Genomic DNA, 27,663 nt, shown 5'->3' with positions numbered 1-27,663 from the left:
CAGTAGGCTTTTTATGAAGTAAGTTATTATTAAGAGATGGATAACTTGTAATAAATGAACTAATGTAATGAGACTTAGAGATTAAAAAAGGAGTTACAAAGAGAAGAGGGTTATTCATTTATATCTCCTTCTATCCGAGGAATTTTTTTAAAAGAACTGAGAAATGAACCTTCCTGATGGAAAACAGAATATAGGTTGCACAGGAACCCTCCTTTGCCTTTCCCCCGGGGATTCTGGTCTTTTTTAAGTTTGTATTTTAGTTTGATTGAAACTGTGTTATACCAATCGCCATACTTTTATCTCTTTTCTTTTAACTCTTTCTTTTCATCTTTTCATCTTTTAACTCTAACTGATCTGATTAAAAGACTCTCAAGGAAGGAATAGCCTTGTTTCTGTAACAGAATCCTCAGTGGTTAGCACAAGGCTTTGCACACAGTAAGTGTTTAATAATTGCTTTTTTATTCATTTATTTTAGTATAATAGATGAAATTAGAATAATAGAGAATTACCTTTGCGGTGTACAGTCAGATGGACAATTACTCTCTTCACTCCCAAAGAACTGACAGCCTGACATTCATACTGCCCTTGATCGTGCTCTGCTACATGGGCAATCCGAAGGGTACCTGAAGATAGAAGGATGTGCTGGCCCTCCTGAGGGAGCTGCCCACCTGTTGGTTACAAGTTGGTTATAAATATTTCATTGCTTACACGATTAAAAGTTACCAATATTATTTTTCCTTGATTTCCCCCCACTTTTCTGAATCTCCTCGTTTTTAAATTAGATAATATTTCATGATCTAATTGATTCATTGCCCCTGAACTCTTACTTTCATAAGCAGAATCAATAATAACAACCAACAATTCCCATCACCAACAACCTTGCTATTCAGCACTGCTTGAAGATATGGGTGCAGTACTTGGACAAGGAGATATATAAGGAACACTAAGTTAGCATTTCATTACCCACTTCAGTATTGATCTTAGTCTTTTTTCCTAATAAGTGAGTTCCCATCTTGTCCTCAAAATTATGATTTTTTTTTATCTTGTAGCAAAGTTCCTGAATAATTGGGTTCTTTGTCCTATGTTTCCATTAAATATGATCATATTCTCCCCTCCCCAAACTGAGTCCTTCCAATAATCAAAGTTAGGGAAATATTTCTCTATATACTATTGAATATTCCAGATTTTAAACATCTCTTCAACTGAACTACCCTCTACCTGTCACAGAGATCTCTACTATCTTCCCCTACTTTCACATCTACAAACAGTCAGATTTAGAAATGAGCATGGATTTCTTCTTGGAATAATTACATCCATTTCACTGGTCCTTTTTATTTCCCCATGGCCTGATTTGTTTTCAACTAACTTTAAAATTAATGTCCCTATGTGACTTTGCCTAGTCCTGTAGGTCTACCTTGATTCCCACATATAAGTTGTTTTTTTTTTTCTGGGTGAACTGATTAAAGCCCCCTCCAACCTGCCCAATGACATTTAGTGATGAGCATTATGTCTACTTCACCTAACTTGAAAGTAAGGTGAGGATGTAAATAAGAAGATTAAAAGAAGAAGAAAATATCATTGCATTTATAATGGCTAACCTCAATAATGGAGAAATGAAAAAATGTACCTTTTTCCCCTTCATCCCAGAAGTGGGAGGAACTATGGATATGGAATATTATAGGTACTATTAGACATGTTCAATCTGTTGGTTATATTGATTGATTTTTTTCCTCTTTTTTAATCCTTGTTATAAAAAAATAACTTATTGGAGAGGGAAGGAAGTAAAGGAAAGGATGTATTCAAAATATGTATGGCATTAAAACAAAATATAATAATAAAAATAAGATATTTTTCAAAGGAAAATAAGATTATAAGAAGATATTTTCTAAATTCTATAAGTGAGATGGTTAAAAACAGAAATTTGATGATGAACAGTATACTGGAAAGAGCTCTGAATTTAGAATTAGAAAAAACCTGGATTTCAAATCCATTTTTGCCAGTTAACATGGCATAATCTTTCTAGTTCTAATTTATTTATCCATAAAATGGAGATATATTATTATATATACACATATGATATACATACATAAATGGTACATATATACTTGTATGGTTCAGGGAGGATAACACTGAGGAGTGAACAGTGACACGAAAAATAAGCTTCTTGATCCTAAAGGGAAAGAATGAAAGGAGAATGAAAAAGGAAAAAAAGAAAAGAAACTGTATTCTATTAGGGGAAAGGGTTTAGAATGCCCCTTAGTCAGATGAAGACAAGTTGAATAAACTGCAATATATGAATGCAACAGAATATTGTTGCACTGTGGAAACTGATAAAAGACATGTTTTTTAGAGAATTCTGAGTGGTGTAAACTGATGAAGAATTTCTTACCAGCTTCTCTATTATTGCTTGATAACTCTTTCCTTCATGATCCCTAATTTATAGATTAGAAAGGAGAAAATCTACTCTCCCCTTTTCCTTTGCCAATTCTAGACTCTTGTTCTGCCAAGATAACTTTGAAATTCCTCTCCTTTAATTATAGCATTCTATCAAGATTTGGTAATCATCTACCAATTCCTAGAATGTTCCTCTCCACTCTAACTAACCCTTATTCCCCCACCAATCTTAATTCCCCACCAATAACAATTTCCTAGTTTAACAACTTCCTAAACTCAGATTCCTTCTTTACCATTCCATTAGACTTCATCCACCCACATTTTTAGACCTATTATACCTGGAAGAAATTCTAAAATCTTGTTATCAAAATACTATCCATTAAAAAAGCTGGGTTCAACAAATTTCATGGCAATAATTTCGTATGTGATTGATTTCCAACAATACTCCATATATCTGTTGTAATTTTTTTTTCTATTAAAGGTTCCCTTACATTCATCCTTACACTATATCCTCTTTCTCAACAGTTAATTTCAGTTTTTATTTAAATAAATAAAAAATATTTATTAAGTGCCTATTATGTTTCAGACATCATGTTAAGCACAGAAAGGCAAAGGGAAAAAATAGTTCTTGTCCTATAGAAGCTCAAAATCTAATGAGTAAAATAATAGTTGAGATGTGGAGGTATGAAAGGGCATGTAAAAGTTCTGTAAATCAGGTGAGAAATGATGAGGTATCTGCCTGGGTCCCCTTCTTCTTAAGTAGACTTCCTACATTTTCCATATCCAATATTTTTTAAACCTGATTCCACATTTATCCCTTCTTTCTGCAGGCATCAGACAGATAAACTTATCTATTCACTTGATTGATATCCTTTCTTTTCTTCATCATCCAACTATTCTTTATCCCCAACCTTTCAAGTATTATCAATTACTTCCTGTCTATTGCCGTTTCCTCTGTTGCCAATAAACATTCCCAGCTCTCTATTCTACAACAAAATAAAAAGGGGAAAAAACCTTCAATGATAAATTTCTAGAAACAGTAGTCTTCAAATGCTTCATCTATTTATTTATCAATATCCTCATTTATCCCATACAATTGGTTCTCATCCCATTACTCTACACAAATCAAACTCTCCAAGTAACCTAACTGACATCCTAATTGCCAAATCCATAATAATTTTTTATCTAGCCTCACCTTCTTTAAGTTTTCTGACATTATTGATCACCTTTACTTTATCTATATCCTTCTTTTTCAAGCTTCTTCTCAGTCTTCTTGCTTGGCTAAATCCCTTCATCCTGATCTATTAAGCAATATGTTCCCCAAAATCCATTCTCCTTCTTCTTTTATACTTTCCTTTGAACATTTTCACACTCTCTTGCCTGAATCAATTAATTAACAATGATTACTAAGTACTTATTATGCACATAGCAGCATTCTTAGAACTAAAGATATAAAAAGACAGTTTTTGTGATCGAAGAGCTAAAATTTTAATGGGGAAAAAGCTACATACATATATACATATATGATCATACATATATGGTTATACATATGTACATATATTATTATATATACATATATATACATAAATGGTACATCTATACTTGCATGGTTCAGGGAGGATAACACTGAGGAGTGAATAGTGACAAGAAAAATAAGCTTCTTGATCCTAAAGGGAAAGAATGAAAGGAGAATGAAAAAGGAAAGAAAGAAAAGAAACTGTATTCTATTGGGGGAAAGGGATTAGAATGCCCCTTAGTCAGATGAAGACAAGTTGAATAAATTGCAATATATGAATGCAACAGAATATTGTTGCACTGTGGAAACTGATAAAAGACATGTTTTTAGAGAATTCTGATGGTGTGAACTGATGAATAATGAAGAATAAAGAACCAGAAAAAACAATTAATTGAAGGACACCACTTGTCCCCAGTTATACAGTTAGGAAGTGGTAGGTATGTTTTGCTAGATTGTGTTTATTTGTTACAAGATTATTGTTTTTCTTTCTTTTGGTTTTCTATTGAGAAGACTTGAGGGAGACAGAGGAAGGGTTATCAATGATGAAGTTAACAAAAGGAAAATCATTAAATCTTTTTAAAAATACAACAAAAAGAATAGAAGAAAGTTCAGCAGTTGGCATAGAAAAGCAGGAAAAATTTTAAAATTACTGTGTGAAATTTATTATATCCTTTTTCTTAAATTAGTATTATAGAGATTTACTGCTTCAAATTCAATATTTTTGTATCTTTCTGTGAAAGACTTTTTATGGTTCAAGTTCAGAATTAAAATACAGAGTAATAAAGATAAATAAACAAATTTACATATATAAATTTAAAATTTGGAAAATGCTTTACATATAATTTCATTTTATGTGGACAACATTGAGAGGTAGGTGTAAGGAAAAGAAACGTTAATTGAGTTCCTCTGATCCAAACAGATAGAAAGTTTCTAAGGAAAGTTATAGACTTAGGTCTTTCTGTCTCAAGATTGCCTTCTATCCAGAACTTTATGAATGTATACCTAGCAGACTAAAAAAGAAAGAAAGTAATCTGATAAGTGAGGCATTAGCAATTGGGGACACTAGGAAAGGCCTCCTGTAGAATAAGGTATTTTCGTTTAGTTTAGCTTAGTTGTGAAGGAATCATGGAAATCAGAGAAGTTTAGGAAAGTAAGAGCATGGGAATCACGTAGAACAAAGGCAAGGAAATGGGTAATTGAATGGTATTGGTAAGAACAGCAAATCATACAATGTAGTGTAATAGTCAAGTGATTGGAAGATATAAAATTGAAAGTGTTTTTAGAGAAGATTATATAAGATCTTGGAGGTAGAAAGGAGATGGCATTGTTTACTGAGTATCAGTGACATGTGCAGGAAAGGGCAGCTGAAGGAAGGATGCCTTGCAATAAGAAGAAACATAAGTCAAGAAGATGAGTCTAGGTAAGAGGTAATGATGACTTGAGCCAAGGTGGTAACTGTGTGTATGGACAAATTTATAAAAGAGAGATTTTAAGTCACTTATGACTCTCAAATCTATATATTTGTACCTAAACTATCTGTTGATCTACACTTTGATATTCATAACTGCCTACTGCTCATTTCCACTTACAGAAATATCCTACCTAAATATCAGGATTCACTTATTCAGAATGGAAGTTATCACATTATTCCTCCTTTAAACCTGCCTTTCTTCTACTTCTTTTTTAAGCCTAATTCTATTTTTTAATTAACTTAAACCTACTCATTCTCTCTTTCCCACCTTTCTTCAATGAAAAAGAAATATAGAACTCATAAAAATATACATTGTAAAGCGAAGCAAATTCCTGCATTGTTGATGTCCAAAGATAGATCACTCAATCTGTATTTTGAATCTGTCATCTCTCTGTCAAAAGATAGGGAGCATGTTTCAAGATGAGTTTTAAAGAATTGTGCTTGGTCAGTGCTGGCCAGAGTTCTTTTATTTGAAAGTTGTTTTTCTTCCCAATACTGTTGTTATTATATAAATTGTTCTAATTTAGCTCATTTCACCATATATTAATTCATAAAAGTCTCTCTGAATTTCTATGAAACCATTGCTTTCTCCATTGTTTAAATCATTACTCATAGCACAATAATATCCCATTATATTTATGTAATATAAGTTGTTTAACCATTCCCAAATGGATGGGTACCTTCATGTTGCTTTTAAAGATGGAAGAAAGAACTTCCAATGTTTATCAAAAAATAGGTAAAAACTATTGAGAGTGTTAAAGATCAGAAGGAAATGAGGTGGGAGATACCTTATACATTTCTCTTTAACTAATTATTGGTTGCAATGACATTGACTTTTTAAAATTATTTGGATATTAAGTGGGAATTTCCACAATCCGTTAAGTATTTTTCTACATATATGTTATATTATGACAATGAAACATTTATAGATGTAAGGGTATGAGTAGTTGAGAAGCTTTATGAATTTAATTTTTCTTTTATCAAAGTGAACTTCTCCATGGTATGTTGACAAAAAAAAAGGACTTGGTTTGATCTAAGGTAGTAAAAATTAAATATCCTGAATTTAAAATAGTTTCAAACTATATTAACAGCTATAAAACCACAGAATGGTAAAGCTCGGAGGAGGACTTAGAAGTTGTCTACTGCAACTCTCATGTTCTAGAAATAGAGACTAAGATGCAGAAACTCAGATTAGAGATGTCATTGAATTGTTTTATTAAAAAATAATTTTCTGCAACCATATGTTAATGTAAAGTGTTGTCTACTGCAACTCTCATGTTCTAGAAATAGACTAAGATGCAGAAACTCAGATTAGAGATGTCATTGAATTGTTTTATTAAAAAATAATTTTCTGCAACCATATTTTAATGTAAAGTATGTGCTTTTCAACATAAAAGTTTACTTAAGTCAATTCTAGGAGCTGTTCCCAAAAGGACATAATATTTTCATCCAGCATCTCTTCGAGAAAGAATACATACCTGCTTTAGTCCAAGCAATTATGGGAGATGGATTGCCATCAGCTTCACAAGGAAATTCTACAGTATGTCCTTCCAGCACTGTTTCATCTGTGGGAATTACTGTAAACTGTGGAGGAGCTAAAAAAAAAAAAAAAAGGAGAAATAATGTAAAAGAGAGCTTGAATATGCCTTCTAATCTCCAGATTATCATTTGTTTTGTTTTTTAAAGAGGAAAAATTTTCAGTCTTGCTAGTCATTCAAAAAAAATTGAAAAAAATGTATTCATGGCTGTGTAGAGGCACAAGTAGAAATGACAACCACAATAATAATACATATACCTACATATTTGCAAAAATATTTTTTCATGATCCCAGCTGTATCACACACTATTATTATCCTTAGTTGTCATAATAGTTATGATCACACCCTCAGAATTTGTGTTCATTACAATCTATTGAAAACCCTATTTAAACACACCAGACATTTTGAAGAATTAAATAGCATAATGTTTTTTTTTCTTTATCAAAGAGCATAAAAGTATGCAATAATAATTAGGCTCTTAAAAGTAGAAAACAGACACTGTTATATTCACATTTTTATCATTCTAATTCAACTTTCTATTTTATTATTTTATTCTACTTGTCTCTAAGCACCATGAGGGCAAGAGCATCTGACTTCTTATCTCACTATACAATGTTTTATATAGAATTGTTAAACAAATGGGTATTAACTGATTTACTTAATAAACAGATAAGTTATAGTTCATAACCAATACAGCTATGCAGAAACAAGGTAGCTAGTTGGTGTAAGAGATTTTATATTGGATTTGGAGTTAGGAAGCCCCAAATTCAAATCTTGCCTCAGGCATTTATTATCTGTATGATGCTAAACAAAGCCAATTAGCCTTTTTTTGTCTCAGTTTCCTCATCTGTTAAATGTAAATAAAAAATAATTTCTAATTTCCAGGATTATTGTGAGGATTAAGTTAGATAATATTTGTAACAGACTTTCCAAAACTTAAAGAGCTGGATATTTGTTAGCTATTATTATTCAATGAATCAAAATAATAAAATTAATTGTATATTTTAAAATATTTTTTGCTTTAAAAATACATTACATATATTGTCACCACATATATTATATATTCTATTCACAATAATGATGTTAGGTGAGTAGGAAAGATATTGTTTATATATATACATACATACATATATATATATATATATATATATATATAAGTTAAGGCTCTGAAAGTTTAAGAGACTTGTCCAGAGTTGTGTTGGTAAAGGTTTAACAACTAAAAATCTGAAAAAAAATCTAAAAATGATACATTTTTAAATCTAATATGCATTACTAACATTTTCCATCACTTTCTTAAAACTGGATAATCAAAAAATAAAGCTCTGATTTGTAATATTTGGAGATTTCCAATCTGCAAGAATAAATTGAAAATTTATTCAGATTAATTGTAGCATCTGTCTGAACTTGTTCAAACTTAATAAAGAATTTATTAATTGCCAATAATTTGCCAGAGGCTATGCTAATCATATTACAAATATTATCTTATTTGTTCTTCACAACATCCCAAAAGGTAGGTACTATTATTGTTCTCATTTAAAAATTGAAGAAACTGAGTCAGAAAAGGCCTTGCTCAGTATCACACAGCTATTAAATGTCTGAGGCTACATTTGAATTGAAATCTTCCTAATTCCAGTTTTAGTGTTTTGCCCTACTGTGCCACCTAGCTTTCTCTATGGGTATAGCTGAATTAATAGAAATCTTGAGAGAGACCCCACTTATGTCCATATCAGTAGCAGCACATGAGAGACAGTAAATATAAGCTTTGACGATTTTGAAAAACAAATATTTTTGGAATCACATTAAATCCCACAAATTATCAAGCAGAAAATAATCTTCAATAATGTGAGGCAGGCTCAGCTGTCTCTACAGAAATGGTGACAGTGAGTGGTAAAAAATAAAAAAGTAGGAGTCAAAAATCATAAAATTGTTACAATTTCTATAAACTTTAACTTAGTTATTGATGCTAAATGTGAATTCCTTAGCTAATAATCAAAAAAGTATATATACTATTACAGGAATTATATTATTATCACTATGCATTTAGTCAGATGACAGAAAGAAGTTACAACTAAATTGGAAGATGATCACAAGATTCTTACTTGCAGAAATAAATGAAGAAATTGGAAGAGTAGGTTTTATCACATATCCAAAGACAACAACAAACTTTATGATATGCCACCATAATATTGAATTGATATTTCTTACTCTAAACATTTTACTAGGTTTTTGGAAGCAAACCAAGGTAGTTACTTCACAATTTTAAAATATGGATAAACTTTTCTAAAGGGAAATAGTTTACATGTGTTTTTATGAGAAAGATAATTCAGAAAAAAAGAAAATCCAATGAAGAATCACTTTAGATTATTTATGTCTAACATTTTAAATAACACATTTTTAGAATACTAATTCTAAATATTCTAATAGGAAAAATAATAAAAAAAGATTTGAATTTGAACTTGCTTGTTAGTAGGCCACACAAATTAGAACTTAAAAATTAAATTAAGTCACTGGATCAGTTGTTGAAAAATTACAGGAACTGCAATCACACTAAAAATGCTGAATGCACAGTCATTATTTTATGAAGTTGCCTAAAATAAGCTGTTTTCACTGAGGAATCAGTTATTATGTGCTTATATCTACAACATAAAGTGTTTTGTTATTTTACTAAAATCAATCAAGAATGGACCCTTCTAGCTATTCATTCCTGGGATGCCTAGTAAAAAAGAGCTTTTTTGATTTACAGCATTAATTACAGTATGCCTTAGAAACTAAGTGTCTGCCTTGCACATTGATTTACGTTGCTCACTGGGAGACATGTTTTCCATTTTTATTTATCATTTTCCTTTGCTATTTTAGAGGGGAGTCTATGTAACTTTGTGATCTTAGAAAAGATGGACATCAAAGATCTAGAACAAACTGAAATAACACCTGTTGAAAGGTTGATAACAAGTAACATCTTTAAATATACAGTCCATTTCAACAATCAAATGACGGAAACTCCCTTTTAGCAAACCAGTTGGATGATTTAATGAATTCATTTAAGCAGAATTAAAAAAAAAAAAAAACAAAACTCAAACTTATACTAAATAGCCACAAGGATAAACAGATGGTGATTTCCATAGCAGATCATTTAGCTCAAAGGAAAACACTGGTGTACTATGATGCTATAATAAAAAATAATAATAATAACAACACATATCTAATCTATTATCTTCTTTACAATTCACACAGCATTTTCAAGTAGGCAGAGAAGGTAGTGTTACCTCATTTACTTTTGTCTGCCTTGTTTTCTCACTCTGAATTTTTAGGGATAGATTATATAATCCCTATGATATAATATAATCAAGTATTATTCTTGACAACAGGTAACATAAATCATTTTAGAATTGATCATAATAATAGCTCACATGTCAAGCAAACAGAATGACTGCGAGCCAAATCATTACAAGTTGCCAAAATAAAAGTAGTTTATTGTGAAATAAAGAAAGTGATGGAAAAGGGGGTGGGGGTGAGGAAAGGTAATACATTTCCAATCAAACAAATTACAATAAGTCATAAATAAAGTAGTCAATAAAATGGAAATTTATTCAAATCAATAAAATAATGATTTCAAGAAAGCAGGCCCAAAGCAGTTTGAAAGTTCAAAAAACACTCTTGCCATTTTAGTTTACTTGAAAGGCAGCATTGACAGTGAAAAGTATATTAGACTTGTAATCAAAACACCCAAGTATACCATTTCCTCACTTTGGGGACTTGAGTAAGACACTTGGTCCCTCTAATCTTCAGTTTCCTCATCTGTAAAATGAGAATAATAATACTTGGAGTGCCTACCTCACTGGAGTCTCAGGGTGAAGGTCATGGAGGAGAAACAGAGTTGCTTGAAGTTGCATTACATTTCACTTTGTGGAGACATGTGACCTACTTGTGGTCCTGTAGTGTCCCAGTACTGAAAGAGCTCTTTATTTAAGAATGAAGCTGTAGGACCAGAGTGGTCATTCCATTGCACCTTCCCTGCACCTAAGGGTCATTCTGAATATGTTTCATGAGAAGGATGGGGACTGGGAGGGACCCTGCTAAATAAAATATTATATGAATTTGTGAATTATTATTGTCGACTTTATCTTATTCCACTATTTCCAAAGAATAGTCATTATTTGGAAAGTTTCGCATTTTGTGACATTTTAATTACTTTAGATCAAAGAAAAAAATTTTCTATATCTGATTTTTCCCTATCACTGCATCACTGGTACAATTGGTTTTAATAATATTTTATTTTTCCCACTTACATGTAATAACAATTTTTAACATTCTTTTTCTTAAATTTTGAGTTCCAAATTCTCTACTTCTTTGCCTTGTCTTTCTTTCCTGAGACAGTAAACAATTTGATACAGGTTATACAACTACGATCATGAAATACATATTTCTGTTTTATCATATAAAAGATAACAGACAAGAAGGGAAAAAAACAAAAATGGTATAACTGATAAAAAAATTTTGAGTTTCATATCATTCATATATTAATACAGATTTGTTAAGGGTGCTAAAAGAGTCCTATGAATTTGTCTTTTTGAGTTGGCATGTTTTCCAGAAACACTGGATGCAGAGTATGCAGGAGGCCCTAAATGTGTCAAGGACAAAGCTCCCCCTGAAGTGACATAATTTGTTGTTATACGCCAAGCTGAAGTCCCCCTTGGGAGGCACTAAGCAGTCTGTGCCAGGCTCTGATAATTCTTGGGCAGCTGAGGTCCATTGCAGATAAGCAGACCCTCCTATCTTCATAATCTAGCAGTTCCCAAGGGAAAAGAATAAGGTTTTTACCATTACTTTGCTCTGTGGGAAGTGGTCTTATCTTTTTTTCCCTACCTTTGATGCACCATTCCCCCTCCATATCATGGCATCCCCTCGTTTTGGGTATTCCCTGCACCTTTTGTCCTGCTATTTTAAAAATGTAAACTTCTATAAAGACTTTGAATCCTGTGGGTTCCATGTGCATGTTCAATTCTCTTGAAATAAACTTGGTTCTCACATAAGTCTCACAATGTTGTGATTGCCCGTTGACCAAACCAGCCTCAGACACTTATTGCTAACGGAAAAGCCCCTTTTATAGGAAAGTCATTGAACATTCCTCTGCTTCACTTCTTTCCTCCATGAAATAGAGACCATAATACCTGTTGTCTTGTCTACTGTAAGACTCAATGAGATGATGAATATAAAGCACTGTGTTCCTCATCTGTAAAACAAGTTTTGATTTGTCCTTTCAACCTTTAGACCAATGTAGGGTTTTTTTTTTATTCTTACATTTTTACTTTGAGAATGATAGCCAGAACATGTTTGGTGAAGACCTTCTGCTCTACATACCTTGCACAATAATAGCTGCCACTGATTGAATAGAACCTTGTGGATTACTGGCATGACAGGTGAACTGACCATGGTCCTGTAATGTGATATTCTGAATAAACAATCCTCCGGAAGTGATGATGTACTTGGATCCATCCAAAGTCTCATCTTTTCCCCTGGTCCAAATAATATGGGGTTGGGGATGGCCTGTAGCCATGCATTCTAAAGTTGCACTGGTGCCGACGAGAACCTCTGTGTCCTGAGGTTGGATTACAAAACTGGGCTTGGCTGTGAACAAAAGAAAGAAGATAACCTCATGTTATCTTGTTAAAAACATGTTAAAAAGGCATTTTCATGCATATGTTTCCATGCAGAACATTCAGTTTTGAACCACTGAAGTCTATCAGATTCAAAACTCACAGACTCATTAGTGATGAGCAGGCCAAACATCTTGACTATCAAAATAACCGATTGTCAAATAGCATGTATGATATAAAGAATAACTTTAAAGAAAAGATTCTTCTTTAAAATGAATATCCTCAAAATCCTTGGAGGACATTTTTTCTTTCTGAGGAACTCCAAGCACTTCAAAGACAATCTGTGATGTTAGCTATATTTTTAGAACATCAGCTATTTCAAATGAGATTAATACTTTAGGTAAAGATTGGACTCAATGACTTTTGAGTTTTCTTCCAATTCTACAATTCTAGAATTCTAAAATCTTACAATTGGAAAAAACCTACATAGGAATGATTCTTAAAAATTTCAAATATTGGGAATGATTGGCATGGTACAATCAGGAGCTGTAGATTGTATAAAGTAATCTCTATCTCTATGACAGAGGTATCTTACATAATCTTCTTCCTCCTTTACTAATTCTGTGGATAGATATAAAATTTCTCCTATAACAAATGATATTTTGTAATCCTATCTATTTTATCTTATGCATTTCATAGATTATTCCGAGAAAGGGTTTAACCAGATACTCAAAAACTCCATGATGCAAAAAAGGGTCAATAATGCTCGTCCCAAAGTGATCTTAATTTAAAAAGAAAAGTATTAAAGAAGAATTGAATTATATTTCAATATGTAGTCAAGTAATCATCTCTATAAATGACAAATTTTAACCCATTAAGCTATATAATATTACTTTGAGTTATGTGGGCACAATTCATTAGGAGCTTATCCATTAGCATAGTTTACATAGTTGCAAATATTTTATTATCTTTGATCAATCAAGAATTATTTAGTAAGCACCTACTATTTTCTAAGCAGTATGCTAGATATCAGAGATCTCAATACAAAGATAGAACAATCCTTTCTTCAAGGAGTGAGGACATTTTAATGGGGGAAATAGTACATGAAATACATATAAAGTGAATATATATATTATTACATATAAAGCTAATAATTATTAATCAATACCAAGTATGTATGTGCATGGTAGTTTTGAGAGGATAGAACTAGCAATTTGGGGAAAATGCTTCATGGAGAAGATGGTCCCTGAATAAGAACAGAAAGAGAATTTTATCTGGCAGATTTTTATTTGAGAGGTTAAAAAAAAAACTTATAATTACACTATTAAAATACATTATATAGAAACCAAATGATGATAGTTTGTGGTCAAACAGAAACATTTCTTTTCCACAAAACCATAATGAAACATATGAAACCTAGGAACTGTTCCTAATTTTCTACAGATTAACTAAAAATGACTAATACCAAAGTGGCAATAATCTAAGCAGCCAATTTTTCAAGCTTTTAAATCTAATAAAATAAGAATTGACATATTTGGAAAACCTTGTAGTTGTTTAATCAATAGTATTCTCCAACCAGAAGTTACAAGATATTTCTTTAAAATTAATAAAGGAAATAAAAGAAGACAAATGTCAAGAGGAAAAAAGAAAAATATTAGTCACTCTGATTTATCAATAAAGAACATTTTAAAATTGTGACTATTAGTAGTTGTACCTTTGTAGTCACACATTATAAATTAGTGATAAAGAGTCCAGTTCTATTTTAAGTAACAACAGAATCATGTGATATATCTATACTAAATGGAAGAAGAAGAAAACAAAACTTTACTTGGAAGGCTGGTATATCTGAGAATGGCATTCTGTGTCTTGACTTCCCCAGCAGAATTCTTGGCCATACATTGATATACACCTTGGTCCGACTCTCTTGTGTTCAGGATCATGAGTGTTCCATCTTCCAGTAAATTCAGTCGAGCATTATCTTTCATGTCCAATGAATGGCTGAAAATAAATTTCACTCAAATTTTTATTTAATTTTTTTTAATTATCCATTTGAAAAGGCTGAAAATTCTCAGGTATATTATTATTTTAGTTAATTATTAACTCTGGGTTAATATTTTGATTTACTGAAGATTGTGAAAGTCCAAGACTTAAGTTCAGTTTTTCATTACCTGAGGGACACAAATTGCTTTGCTTTCAAAATCGGGGTATTTTTTGTTATATATTTATAATGAATGTAGCCTGCAAGTCAGCAAAAACTGGAAAGGAAAGCAGTTTCAGCTCTGCATTCCAGAGCAATATCCATTTAGAAAATGAAGCAACTTCACAACCTTCCCTCACTTAACTAGTTCACCTTCTCTCATTCCAAATTCATCTAAAGGTTTCTGCTGTGTAGAAAGGAATGCTGAGAAGAAGGCAGATGACTTGGGTTTCATGTTACAAATAATTAATCTGGTCTAAAGATGGGAGGATTGTGACAGGACACTTCAATCATCCAGACACAGATACGTAGAGAATGACAGGAGCAAGTAAAAGAAGAAAGAATTAGACCCACGGATACAATCTCAGAGGAGGAATGGTGGCAATCAAAATAGGGCCAAATAGGCAGACAGGAGGAAACCAGAAAATGAAATAGTTCCTTCAGGGCTATATCATACAACCACAACAGGACAAAATAATCTAGATGCCCAAGATGGGATTCTTCAAAATGAATACTGCATATAGAAGCTTTAAGTAATTCACCATTCATAGTTGCCTTTGGGTATACCTATTTGCCTCTGATGGATAGTAAAGCCACAGAAATTATTACAAATCACAAAAGGGAACTGATTTAATGAACTAATATATGGCAGATCACTTCAGCTGGGTCTTCCCTGCAGCTTGTCCAAGTTTCTACTCTCTTCTAACAGACCCCCACAAAGTTATTTTAAATCTGTTCTCTAACCACTAATTATATCCTTGAGATCAACCCTTACCACAGGATATATAGCTGAGAGTTGAACTAGCAGTTCTGGTATATGAGATAAGCAGCTCTGAATATGCCCTAAGGCAAGAAAAATGAAAGATAAATTCAAATTAAAAAAAAACATATTTAGTTCATCTTGGTATATAAGGAGTTGCAGAGTGGAAAGAACCTTGAGCCTTTCCTATGGAAGGGGTAAAGAAAAATCCAAGAATACCCCAGAGGATATAATTTGAAGGTAAAGGAAGGGTATGATTAGACCAAGGAGCAGCTGATCATGGTAAAATATGGGAGAAAGGGAGGAAAAAGTGAATTATCTAATTATTCTTGTTAATTAGGTGTTCAACTCGATTGTTTCTACTAGCTGAAAAAGTAAAAATACTTTCAGTCTCCATTACATTTCTGCACACAAAGAAAATTCCTAGGCACATCATCCTAATTACTATTCTGCTTAGCCTCATATTAACTGAAAAATTGAGGTCACATAGGTAAATCCCTCATATCAATTCTTTGTATTATCAGCCTCTCTTCTATTTTTGTTGACATAGTTGAAAAGATAATCTTACTCCTCACTAAGGCTATTTCCTCTCCTCATCCTCAATCTTACTCTCTGCTGGTTTCCTCAGAACATTGTTTCTTCAATTAGTTCCTCTTTCATTCATCTCTAGCTCGACCTTTCCAAACCTTTATTAACATTTCCATTTACTAACATTTCCAAACATTACTAAAGAAATAATTGTCAAATCGAAATCTACTGACCAGATGTCAAGGGTGTAGAATCATATATTTCTAACTGCCTCATCTCATAGATGGCCTATTAGTGCATCAGACTTAGCAAGTTTAAACCCTGCTCCATCCCCACTCCTCCTCACATGCAAACCTATTCTTTCTCCTGACTTCACCATTTTTGGCATCCTTCAGTGTTCAATATGGCAGTTTGTTTTACTCATCTATAAGACATTTATGTATTATTAGTCAGTTACCATTAATTAAATGCTTACCAAATATATGTCAGGCAATGTGCTAAGGATTCAGAACTCTAGAGGAATTTATAGTTTAATGTGTATAATAATAATTATTTTAAAAGTTTTTTTGTATTATACTGTAAATACATGAGGATTAAGACTGTTTCTTATTTAAATTGCATCTCTCCTAGGGCATAATCTTCTGTATACAGAAAGTGCTTAATAGTTATCAGTTAAGTTGAATCTGCTGGATTGTCTGTCTGATAAAATGAAACAATCAATCAATGACATACATCTGTTGTCATTTATATTGCCTTCCAGAAGACAGAAGAAACAGGAGAATATCAGTCCTAACTAATTTTAATAATGAAGACAAACTAGCAAGTGACATAATAAACAACAGGAACCCTGGGAGAAAAATAACTCTGTGGTTTTAGAGTTTATGAAAGAAATATAGGCCCTAGTCAAATACAACAAATATCATAAATTTTCAAGAATGTTCAGGAGAAAAAATAGGTATAATTCCTTAATATGGGATTTTATCATGGAGAAAACTTCCAGTGACCTTCAAGGCTCTTGAGAACAAAACTCTATGACAGATAGAAGCCAGACAAGATGGAAAACAGAAAGGCAATCAATATGGTTGTATATGTGTGCAGTGGACAGAGCTAAACACTTGGAATCTGAAAACTCTGATTTCAAATGCAGCATCAAAGATATACTAGTTGAGTGATTCTAGAAAAGCCATCAAAAGTTTCTTGGCCTCTGTTTCCTTATCTGTAAAACGAAAGTAATAATTTCACCTACCATACATGGTTGTTGTAAGGATCAAATGAAATAATATTTATGAAGTATTTTGTGAATGTTAAAATACTATATGAAACTGTGGTGGTTTTTCTTGTTACTCTCAAAAGAACTCAATTTTTTAAAAAGAGATTTAATTGGCCTTAATACATAAGGATTTGTAAAGGATAAGAATCTAGAGCTCTTCCTTATGTAATGCAATAAACAGAAATCCAAGAATATCTAAAAAGAATGACTTAGGAGGTGAGAGAGGCTTTCGCCAAAAAATGAGCTCAAATTGTAAAAGAAACAGTAACAAAGATGAGAGCTAGAGAAGTTAACCCCAAAATCAATGCAAACTAGTTTGACAGAAGTACAAGAACACTATCAGAAAAGTAAAACCCTAGAATTCATTCAAATGTTTTCTTTAAAAGTCAATGACAACAAAATATCAGGAGGCAAGAAGAAAAATGAAAAGGCTCGTTGCTTGAAATATTTTGGAAAATATTAGTGGATGGCAGATAGAAAGGAAGGCTATACATTTTGCTTATTTTCTCAAATAAGGACAATAATCTTTAAACTGAAAGGGCTATAATAAAATGATTATGAGGAAACTGATAGAACAAGAAAAAAAATAAATATAAGAGAAACAAGAATAAGAAAGTCAGATTAAGAGAACATATACTTTTTCTAAATGCATTAAAATTTCTCTAACAAGAAAATTACATCAAAAGATGACAAAAAGAAGTTATAGGTATACCCTTTGTGCCATTACTCATGATTTGTAATCACTGGACACTAACACATTTTCACATAGAAAAAATACTCAACTAATTATAATTAGTTTCTTGAGTGGTTACTAGATCAGTAGTATACTTGTGATATAATAATATCTGGATTTCAGCAAGACATTTGAAAATGTCTCTCAAAATAAATGTATAGACAAGATAGAGCAACTAGATGATGCTTATTGTTCAATTGTTTTCAGTAATATCTGGCTCTTCATGATCCCCTTGGGTGTTTTCTTTGCAAAAATACTGAAGTGGTTTGTCATTTCCTTCTCCAGTCCATTTCACAGATGAGGAAGCTGAAGCAAATAGGGTTAAGTAACTTGTGTGGGGACTCACAGCTATTAAGTATCTGAGTCCAGATTTGAATTCAGAGAAATGAAATGACTCTTCCTGACAATAGGCCCAGCTATCTCTACTGAGTCACCTAATTGCCCAGATGATGATAGTTAAATGTATTCAGAATTATTTGATTGCCTAAGTCCCAAAGAGAGTTTGCTAATAAATCAATGTCACCCAGATGGAGTCTCTAATGAAATTCCAAACATCTCTGATCACAGACCTTATTTGGTCATCGCTTTTACCAGTAATGTTGATGAAAATAAAAAATTACATACTGATTAAATCTATATGTAAGAAAAATTAGAAGTACCAACGTAATTGTTAGCTGACAGCTAAGATATAAAAATGTCTAAATTTTGGGAACAAGATGAAGTTTAACAGAATATCTTGAACCTAAAAAAAAAGGAGATTTTAAGGATAAGATTTTATTCTTAATCCTGGAGTTCTTAATGAACTATTAGCTCAAATTGTTAGCTCAAACTTATTTAACATTGTAGCATGGATGTAGAAAACATCAATGTGATCTTTTGCTAAATTAGGAGTAAAGTGTAGATTCTATAGCAAGAGAGATCATGTCACTGAATGTTACTATGGTCAGAGCATAGACAGTGAATGATATTCTTCTTTTAGTATCACAGTTTAGGAGTGATGGGAGAAGCTTGAGCATCTTTCTCCCTTTGTAGAAAGGCTAGAGACAAAAATATGAGTTGAACTTCTCTCTAACACTTACAGAAAATTATTTGAATCATTACTTTTCCTGCAAGTGTGATTCAATGACCCATTAAATTATATTCTACCAAAAAATGTTTTCTATTTCTACTGAAGATACAACTTCAATTACTTAGACTTTCAATCTTGAAATCATCCCACATCCCTCCTCTTATGCTGCCTCCATAACCAATCAGTTCCCAGTTTTTGTTGACTTTACTCTTACCACATATCTCAAATTTGTCCTTTCTGCATTCATGGTCATTATTCTGGTTTGGGCTCTTATAATTCTTTCCTGAACATCTCCCAATTGATCTATTTCCCATATCTGACCTCTATTCCCATCTCCATGTCCTATCCCTAATCCATTTTACATACAACTGCCAAAATATCCTTCTTAACATCCATCCAGGGTCATATCACCCCCCTCCCCCATCAAAAGTTTTCACTACCTATCGGCTTGATATTTCTGTATAGCTTGATTTAAGTCTATCCTCCCTTCTCCCTGGTTGATAACTAAGCTCCTATTTTCCTACCTAGACTTATTTCATATTATTCTCACTTGTAGATTCTATACTCCAGCCATACTGGAAAACTATCAGTTCCTAAAACTTCTTATCTTGCAGTTCACCCCTCTATGCCTATGACTCATTCCTGCCTCTCAGAATTTCTGTCTTCCTTCAAGACTAAACTCTGGAATCATCTGAGAAACCTTACCTGATCTTCATTCCTCTCCCAATTTTTGGTGTTTTCTCCTTTCCTAATTTTCCTAACACTATCCCTTTTTTGTATATATGTTTCATTTTTCAGTAAGATGATAGTTCACTGCAACCCCCCCATAGGAAGTCTAGAGACAGAGTTAACTACTTGCAAATAAAATTGTCCAAGAAGAAAAAGCAAGCCTGAAGTTGCCAATCCTTTTCATCTAATGGACTAGCTTCCTGTCTCCCTGCTACTGCCAAGGAATGAGTAGAGAAACATGAAATAATTTGGAGTTTGTTGCATTATACCAAAGCATCAAGTTCTTTTTTCACTAAGTCATACATATCTTGTACTACCTAAAAGTTTCCTTGGGTTCACCCTGGGATGGTACTTGTATAGGTCAATTTAACCCCATCTGTCTAACCATAGAGTAATTTGTGATATATCACAGAAAATTATAGAAACAATAAGTACTGCACTGTGAATATAGGTTTACACAGTATTATAATATTAAATATATACCTGGTTTCTGACATTATGTGACCCAATCTCAAAGTTTTGCTTAAGCCTAAAACCTATGAAAGAATAGCATTTTGTCACCAAATTAAATTAAGATCAAAATGAATTATTCCACTCAATATTTTCTCTTTCTAAGGATTACACAAAAGTATTTTCATCAGTTCCCTAGTCATATATATTCATCATTCTTTTCCCAAAATATCCCCTGTTTTAAAAAACACTATGAATAGCTTAAGCCATCAAGGTAAAGGCAGAGCTAAAGACCAGGCCTGTCAACAAGTTCCTCAAATATTTTTCTATTATACCACCTTTATTTTTCATGGTCAAAGATGTAATTAAAGAACTTTAAGCCACTGACATCTGAAATCAGATTATTGCACATACATAAGAATATTTATATGATATTTACTTGTTATGAAGCCAAATAATCTTGGGTTTGGGGTTTCCTTCTGCTCGGCAAGTAAAGTAGACAGTGTTCCCTGAAGTGACATCCACATCTTGGGGCTCAAAGGTAATTCGAGGTCTCTCTGTAATAAAAGAAATAATTTGACTTAGGAGAAGTCTTAAAAGATTTGTATTTCACCATATGCTACAGAGGCTGTTGAAAAGGAGCTGGAGGAAAAATTCAGAGTTCTTTTGGCAAGTGAGGCTTATGTGAAAGCAGAAGTTTATATAAGGTTTCATCAGCTAACAAGAAATTCACAAAACATCACCCAATCCTTTCATCACCATTTTATATACTTAAAGACACTTCAGTTGTATTTTCTGTTTGGTAGTTAGAAACATTTTTGCTTGCAATTCACCCCATGAAAAATATCCGCAGTACAGCATTTTAAGTCAAGCTTTCTGAGTGCTCTAATTTCTAAAAGTTCAAAGCAACTGTATTTATGGGAAGATTTAGGGTTTTATGGGTCAATTTTTCAAACCAACTAGCTAAATTAAACTTTCAGTTTTACATGCACTATTCTTGGACAATTAACTTTCTAACCATCCAGTTTATGCATTTTACTTGAGGTTTCATAGGCTAATCCTTAAATCTAGATGAACAAAAATGCTTACCAATGCAAGCTAATGTTCCCTTTCCATAGACTAAAATTTGAATGCTAAAAGCATGGAAGCATTTTAAATTTAATTGTAATAAAGCATGCTTAAGATTCTTCCAAAAAGTTTCATATCATACTTAATTAAATTTGGAAGAAGCCATTTTTCACATAGGTGTTTTACTTTTTACAACAAATCTCATATTTTCTCTTTATTCTTTACAGTATCTCAAATTCAAGTTATAACTAGTGTTTCCCTGTCATAAAGATTCTCCCATCTCACTTGGCTATATCTGGCAAGGACATATAAAAAACCTTTAGTAATCATTTGAGTTGATTATTTTGTATACAAAAAAGGGAGAGTAGTCAGTCAACTAGGATTTACTTAGCTCCTATTATTTTTCAGGCACCATGCTAAGCACTAGAGATACAAAGAAAGGCAAAAAGAAAAAAGAAAAAGAAAACTTGTGAAAAACCATTCCTTGCTCCCAAAAACTTCACAGTCTAATAGGGGAAACAACATCCAACAAGTAACAATGTCCAAAAGGGTATATGAAGGGCAAATTTGAAATAATTTTAGAGGAAGGGCACTGAAATTAAGAAGGTAGGGAAGAAAAAGGAGGGAAAGATTCCAAAATGTGGAATAGACAGTGAAAAAACTAAAAGTTGGGAGATGGAGACATGAAAGGGGCAGCAAAAAGGCTATTGTGAATCGATCAAACATGGGAGTAGGTGGAGGCGTAAAGTGTAAAAGCTTGGGGCCATATGTATAGGCCAGTTTATGGGAGACTTTAAAGGCCAAAAAGGAGATTTAATTTTGATCTTACAGGCAATAGGAAGCCATTGGAGTTTATTGCTCATGGGTAGTGGTGGTTGTGATCAAACATTTGTTTTCTAAAGAAGAATCTGACTGCTGAGAGGTGCAGAAAAACAGAAGAGATAACAAGCTGGTAATAAGTGATGAGTTCCTAAACCAGGGTGGAATCTTTATCAATAGAAAAGAGGGAACATATGAGAGAAATGCTATGAAGATAGAAATAACAAATGTGGGCACATCATATAACTGTAAATCTACTGTAATTAATAACTGTAAAAAATAACTGTAAATTAAGTAGCTTTTCTATCCCAACCCTTCATTTTAGAACTGAGAAAATGGTGATTGGGGAAATAAAGTGACATGTCTAAGATAACAAAGGCAATAAGCAACAGAGGTCATCCTACTCAACATCTTGTGTTCTTCTACTATCCCAAAGAACAAACCTTATCTATGAGGACTCCTAACATAAGTACTACATATTTTATCTGAGCAGCTAGGTGGAGAAATGGATAGTCTGGGGCTGGACTCATTTTGCTGAAATCAAATCTGGCATAAGATACTTATTATATGGCTCTGAGCAAATCAATCTTATTTGCCTTAGTTTACTCATCTGCAAAATAAGCCAAAAAAGAACCAGTATTTTTCATTATATGGAAACCATGAATTGTCTTATAAGATAATAGACTTGGAACTATAAATGACTTCAGACATTTCATCCAATCACCTCATTTTACAGATAAAGAAACTGAGACACAGAAAAGTTAAATCATTTTCCCAAGGTCACATAGAAACTCCAAAACCACCACTTTTTCCAGTTTGCCACATTTAAAAGAAATATACAAAGTGGGAAGGGGGGAGAGGTTGATCCTGAACTGAGGTGTATCCCTCAGGCATGCTATAAAAATCACATACATGAGACAAGAACCTTTGCTCTTAAGCAATAAAAAGTTGCCCTGAGACTCCTGGAATTGGATCTCAGCTCACTGAATACTGGAAGCTGGGGAGCATTTTTGTGAGTGGGAATTATGATCATCTGGGTTTTCTCCTGTGCTGAGGAGGAGAGTGAAGAAAAGAAAGGAAGGTTGAGGAGGGATAGAGGTGAGAGGCAAGATGATCCTAGAAAGCTTGAATGAGTCTTTTATAAGACTCCCCCCATCCACCTTTTCTGAAGGTGAGAGATACAAAAATGTCACCCATGGCACATATTTTCAAACTTTTTCAATTTATTGATCAGTTGTCCTGATATTGTTTTCCTCTCTAAAAAAGACTTCTTATTTGTTATACAAGATGGAGGAATTTCTGGGAAGGGAAGGAGGAATATTTGATGCCATGATGATGAAAGATACAAAAGATATCAATAAAAATTTATTTTTAAAAAGAAAAAAAGAAATACACAGGGCATTCTTATGAAGTTTAAAATGTTTTTAAAGTGTAAATATGCTTTCACTCTGTGTTCCTTTTAATCTATTTTCTTGTTTAGATTTATATTACATTTAGAGTTAAAAAAACAAAAAAGAACAAATGTCCATAATAGGAAATGAATCATTATGCTCCTTAAACTTCTATCATAAGATTAATCAATTGTACCTTCAATGGCTTGATTCAAGTTGTCAAAAGAGGAATATTATCGTTCACTTATCTTAGAGTAAATATAGCAAGTGAACATTTAAGAAAGTAACTACTAAAAACAACTGCACTCCTATTTACTAGCTAGTAAAGAAAAATGTCTTTATTTAATATTAGTTTAAAAGTAATCTTCATAAATGACCAGCAGGATGAATACAGAGAGGACTGGCGAGACTTACATGAACTGATGCTAAGTGAAATAAGCAGAATCAGGAGATCATTATACACTTCGACAATGATATTGTATGAGGACATATTTTGATGGAAGTGGATTTCTTTGACAAAGAGACCTAACTGCGTTTCAATTGATAAATGACGGACAGAAGCAGCTACACTCAAAGAAAGAACACTGGGAAACGAATGTGAACTATCTGCATTTTTGTTTTTCTTCCCGGGTTATTTATACTTTCTGAATCCAATTCTCCCTGTGCAACAAGAGAACTGTTCGGTTCTGCAAACATATATTGTATCTAGGATATACTGCAACATATCTAACATTTATAGGACTGCCTGCCATCTAGGGTAGGGGGTGGAGGGAAGGAGGGGAAAAATCGGAACAGAAACGAGTGCAAGGGATAATGTTGTAAAAAAAAAAAATTACCCTGGCATGGATTCTGTCAATATAAAGTAATTATTAAATAAAAATTTAAAAAAAGTAATATTCATAAAATTAGATTTAGAAATAGAATTTTATGTTTAGATACAATTAATGAATTTGTTAATGTTTTTATTTGAATTACTGTTTGGTCACAAATAGCAACATCGTTATGCTCCAATATTTTGAAGAGTTGGGAATTCTTCAGGATAGCTACTCTTTCCATCAATGTAGATTATAATCTCTCTTTGACTTAGCTGATGCTCTTTAAGAGTTGCAGAGTTGCTATGACCCCAAAAATGCATTTTCTCATGGCCAAACTGGCATTTCTCACCTTAGTTAGCTTGGTCTTCAAATATCAGCTATATAGGCCAAACTTGAAACCAAATATCAAACCTTTTCATTTTTGTAAAACATGCAAAAATTTGCTCACTGCAGGCTTACCTGGCCTTCAAGATTTTAGGGTTGCTTTCTACACCACTATTAGCCATAGAGTAGTAATTTAATAAAAGACATTTCTACAGTACATATAATTTGACTTTCTAGTGTGTGTCTGGTTTCTTTGATTGACCTATGATTAGTCATTATTATCATCCCCAAAACAAAATTCACTATGGTGATTGATCAATGATCAATCACTATTATGCCCCCCCAAATCCCCAATATTCAGAAAATTCATTCATTTTCTGTTATTTCCTTCTGTTAATTATTTGTGATTTGTCCTGTATATAATTTGCCTGAACATAGTTGTTTACATGCTGTTGCCACCATCAGATATATGTTATTTGAGAACAGGAACAGTCTTTTAACTTACTTATAATCCCTGAACTGAGTATGGTACTTAGAACAGTAGGTGCTTAATATGTGTTTACTGACTCACTATTAAATGCTTACTATACACATAGCTGTGTACTAGATGCTGTCATTCAAAATAAACAGAAAAAAAAACAATTTTTGTCCTTGTAGAGCTTACAATCTAGATAGGGTAACAAAACAAATAAAGAAAAGCCATCTGAAGAATATATGAAAGCAATAATATAGTACAAACTATACAGAGGAGCTGAGGAAATTGGAGTAAAATGATCATGTTACACTGAAATTAGGCAAGAAAGTTTTTTTGAAGAAAAGGAGCCATGAATCAGGATTTGAGGGAAATGATGAATATGAAAAGGTAGAAAGAGTTAAGAAAGTATTTCAGGGAAGAAAAATCATTATATGCTCAAGCAAAGAAGGTGGAAAACATAATTTAGGGAATATAAAAATATCATGCCAGCAAGAGTAAAGGAGATATGGCAGGAGATATTATTAAATGGGTTGAATAGGTAGGATATTCAGAATGGAAGACAATGGAAAATACTAAATGGTATATGGAGCACTTTACATGTGATCCAATAGGTAATAATCATCATAAGTTCTGAAGAAATATGATGATATATAAATCATATCTGACAAAAAAAAATCAACGATGTACACAGACATTCTTCTATCACAAACTGCTTCTTTCCCCAAAATACTCTCCCTTTTGACTCATGGTAAAATCTTAACTTTTTCCTAATAAATATGGTCAAAACTGTCATTTTACAAAGTCAATGTCCTGAGCATTTTAAATTTTTCCATCATTACATCAATATTTTATACTATATAATTACTTTAATTTCAGCATTCACATTGACTATGAATTCGAGACTTTAAACCTAGTGAAATGATAATAGACAATAGCCTATAATGCTATAAAATTTTAGGATTCATATATGTTTCTAGGCTGTTAAGACTTAAAACATAAATGTTATAACTATTATTATATAGATATAAAATCATAATTTGTCTCAAATTTTTATACTTCATAATTTAAAATGAACATTAAAATCATTACTTATCCTAGTTGACAGTGTGGTACAGTGAATAACACAGTAAATTGGGGGTTGGAAGAACTCTGGTCTGAACCCAGATCTCCTGTCATGGCTAAATTATATTAACTTTCTGCGATGTGATTTTTCTTATCTGTAAAATGAAGATATTGGAAGAGATGTTGCAAAACCTTTTTTTTTCTGCTCAAAAAAATGCTATGATTTTAAAGATTTCCTTTAAAGGACATAAAGCATATAACAAAGAACTACAGTTACTCTTAAAAAAAACAGCCTAATATTATTTCAACAACATATTTCTGTAAGCAGTTATCCAAGGTTACATTTATTAATAGGTATATTAAAGAAAGAGAGTACATGAAAGCTATAAGACATTATAAAAAGGACTCACCACAGCTGAATTCATCAGCTGTTAAGGAAGCAACTGATCTTCCTTGAAGGGTTCTAGGATATTCACAGGTTGCAGCTGCCAGAATGTGGCCATTCTGAGCATAGCCTTTTAAAAGCTGTCCCAGCCATGTTAGATCACAGTCACACACCAGAGCATTAGAATCCAGGCGCCTACATATTGAGACAAAACCAGATCACTGAAATTTTTTTTGAATTAATATATCTTACTTAATATCATTGAGCTTATGTGCCTCATTTTACTCCATGGACAAAGAAATACAATTAAATAATATTTTGTAGGCAGCTGGAATAACTGGTGGCAGGAATAGTCAGAAAAACTTCAATTCAAATGATGCCTCAGATGTTAACTAGCTATGTGACCCTAAGCAAGTTATTTAATATCTACTTGCCTGCCTAATTACTATTGTGTCTATAAAATGGTTATGATAATAGCACCTACTTTACACAGTAGATCTGCTGCTCACCTAAGATGACCTCATAAAAAGGATCATATAAAATACTTGGCAAACATTCATAATGATATATAGCAAGATAATATTTATATAAATTCAAACTTTTGGGGTGAATTTCTATAAATACCTTGGAGAAGGAAATGGCAAACTACTATAGTATTTTTGACAAGAAAACCCCAAATGGGTCACAAAGAGTCAAACATGATTGAAAAACTCCAACAACATATAAACACACATATATGTATGTGTATGCATGTATGTATTTTGTTATCATAACTTTTACTATTCATCATTTACAAAGCTCTTCATAAAAATTCCATAATTAAAATATAGTAAGCTTGGGAGCAAAACAAAGATTCCCATTGTGTTTCCTATTATTTGATATAATTCTGAAAATGTTATCAGTAGAAACAAGACAAAAGGAAGGAATTAAAAGACTAATGATAGGAAAAGAAGAGCTAAAACTATTCCTGTTATTGATAATGTGATGGTTCATTTGGAAATTAGAAAAGTTCCTGAGATAATTACTAGATTCTACAAAGTTGCAGAATACAAAATAAATCCTCCAAAAACAACAT

General features: G+C 32.5%; 1 protein-coding gene across 1 annotated transcript in view; it reads right to left on the bottom strand.

Annotated features, from left to right (window-relative positions):
* Window positions 1-27,663, bottom strand: part of PXDNL (peroxidasin like) — a 559,370-nt gene that overhangs the window by 148,644 nt on the left and 383,063 nt on the right. Inside the window, exons 7-12 of the mRNA XM_051970215.1 lie at window positions 26,614-26,783; window positions 20,689-20,806; window positions 14,342-14,511; window positions 12,278-12,544; window positions 6,860-6,976; window positions 510-668 (exon numbers count right to left, since the gene is read on the bottom strand). Of these exons, the coding sequence (XP_051826175.1) occupies window positions 510-668; window positions 6,860-6,976; window positions 12,278-12,544; window positions 14,342-14,511; window positions 20,689-20,806; window positions 26,614-26,783 (1,001 nt within the window). The remainder of the gene's footprint in view (window positions 1-509; window positions 669-6,859; window positions 6,977-12,277; window positions 12,545-14,341; window positions 14,512-20,688; window positions 20,807-26,613; window positions 26,784-27,663) is intronic.

The sequence above is a fragment of the Antechinus flavipes genome, chromosome 1, assembly GCF_016432865.1.
Source record: "Antechinus flavipes isolate AdamAnt ecotype Samford, QLD, Australia chromosome 1, AdamAnt_v2, whole genome shotgun sequence".
Lineage (NCBI taxonomy): Eukaryota > Metazoa > Chordata > Mammalia > Dasyuromorphia > Dasyuridae > Antechinus > Antechinus flavipes.
The sequence above is the reverse complement of the archived record's forward strand: the minus strand, read 5'-3'. Positions and strand labels throughout refer to the sequence as shown.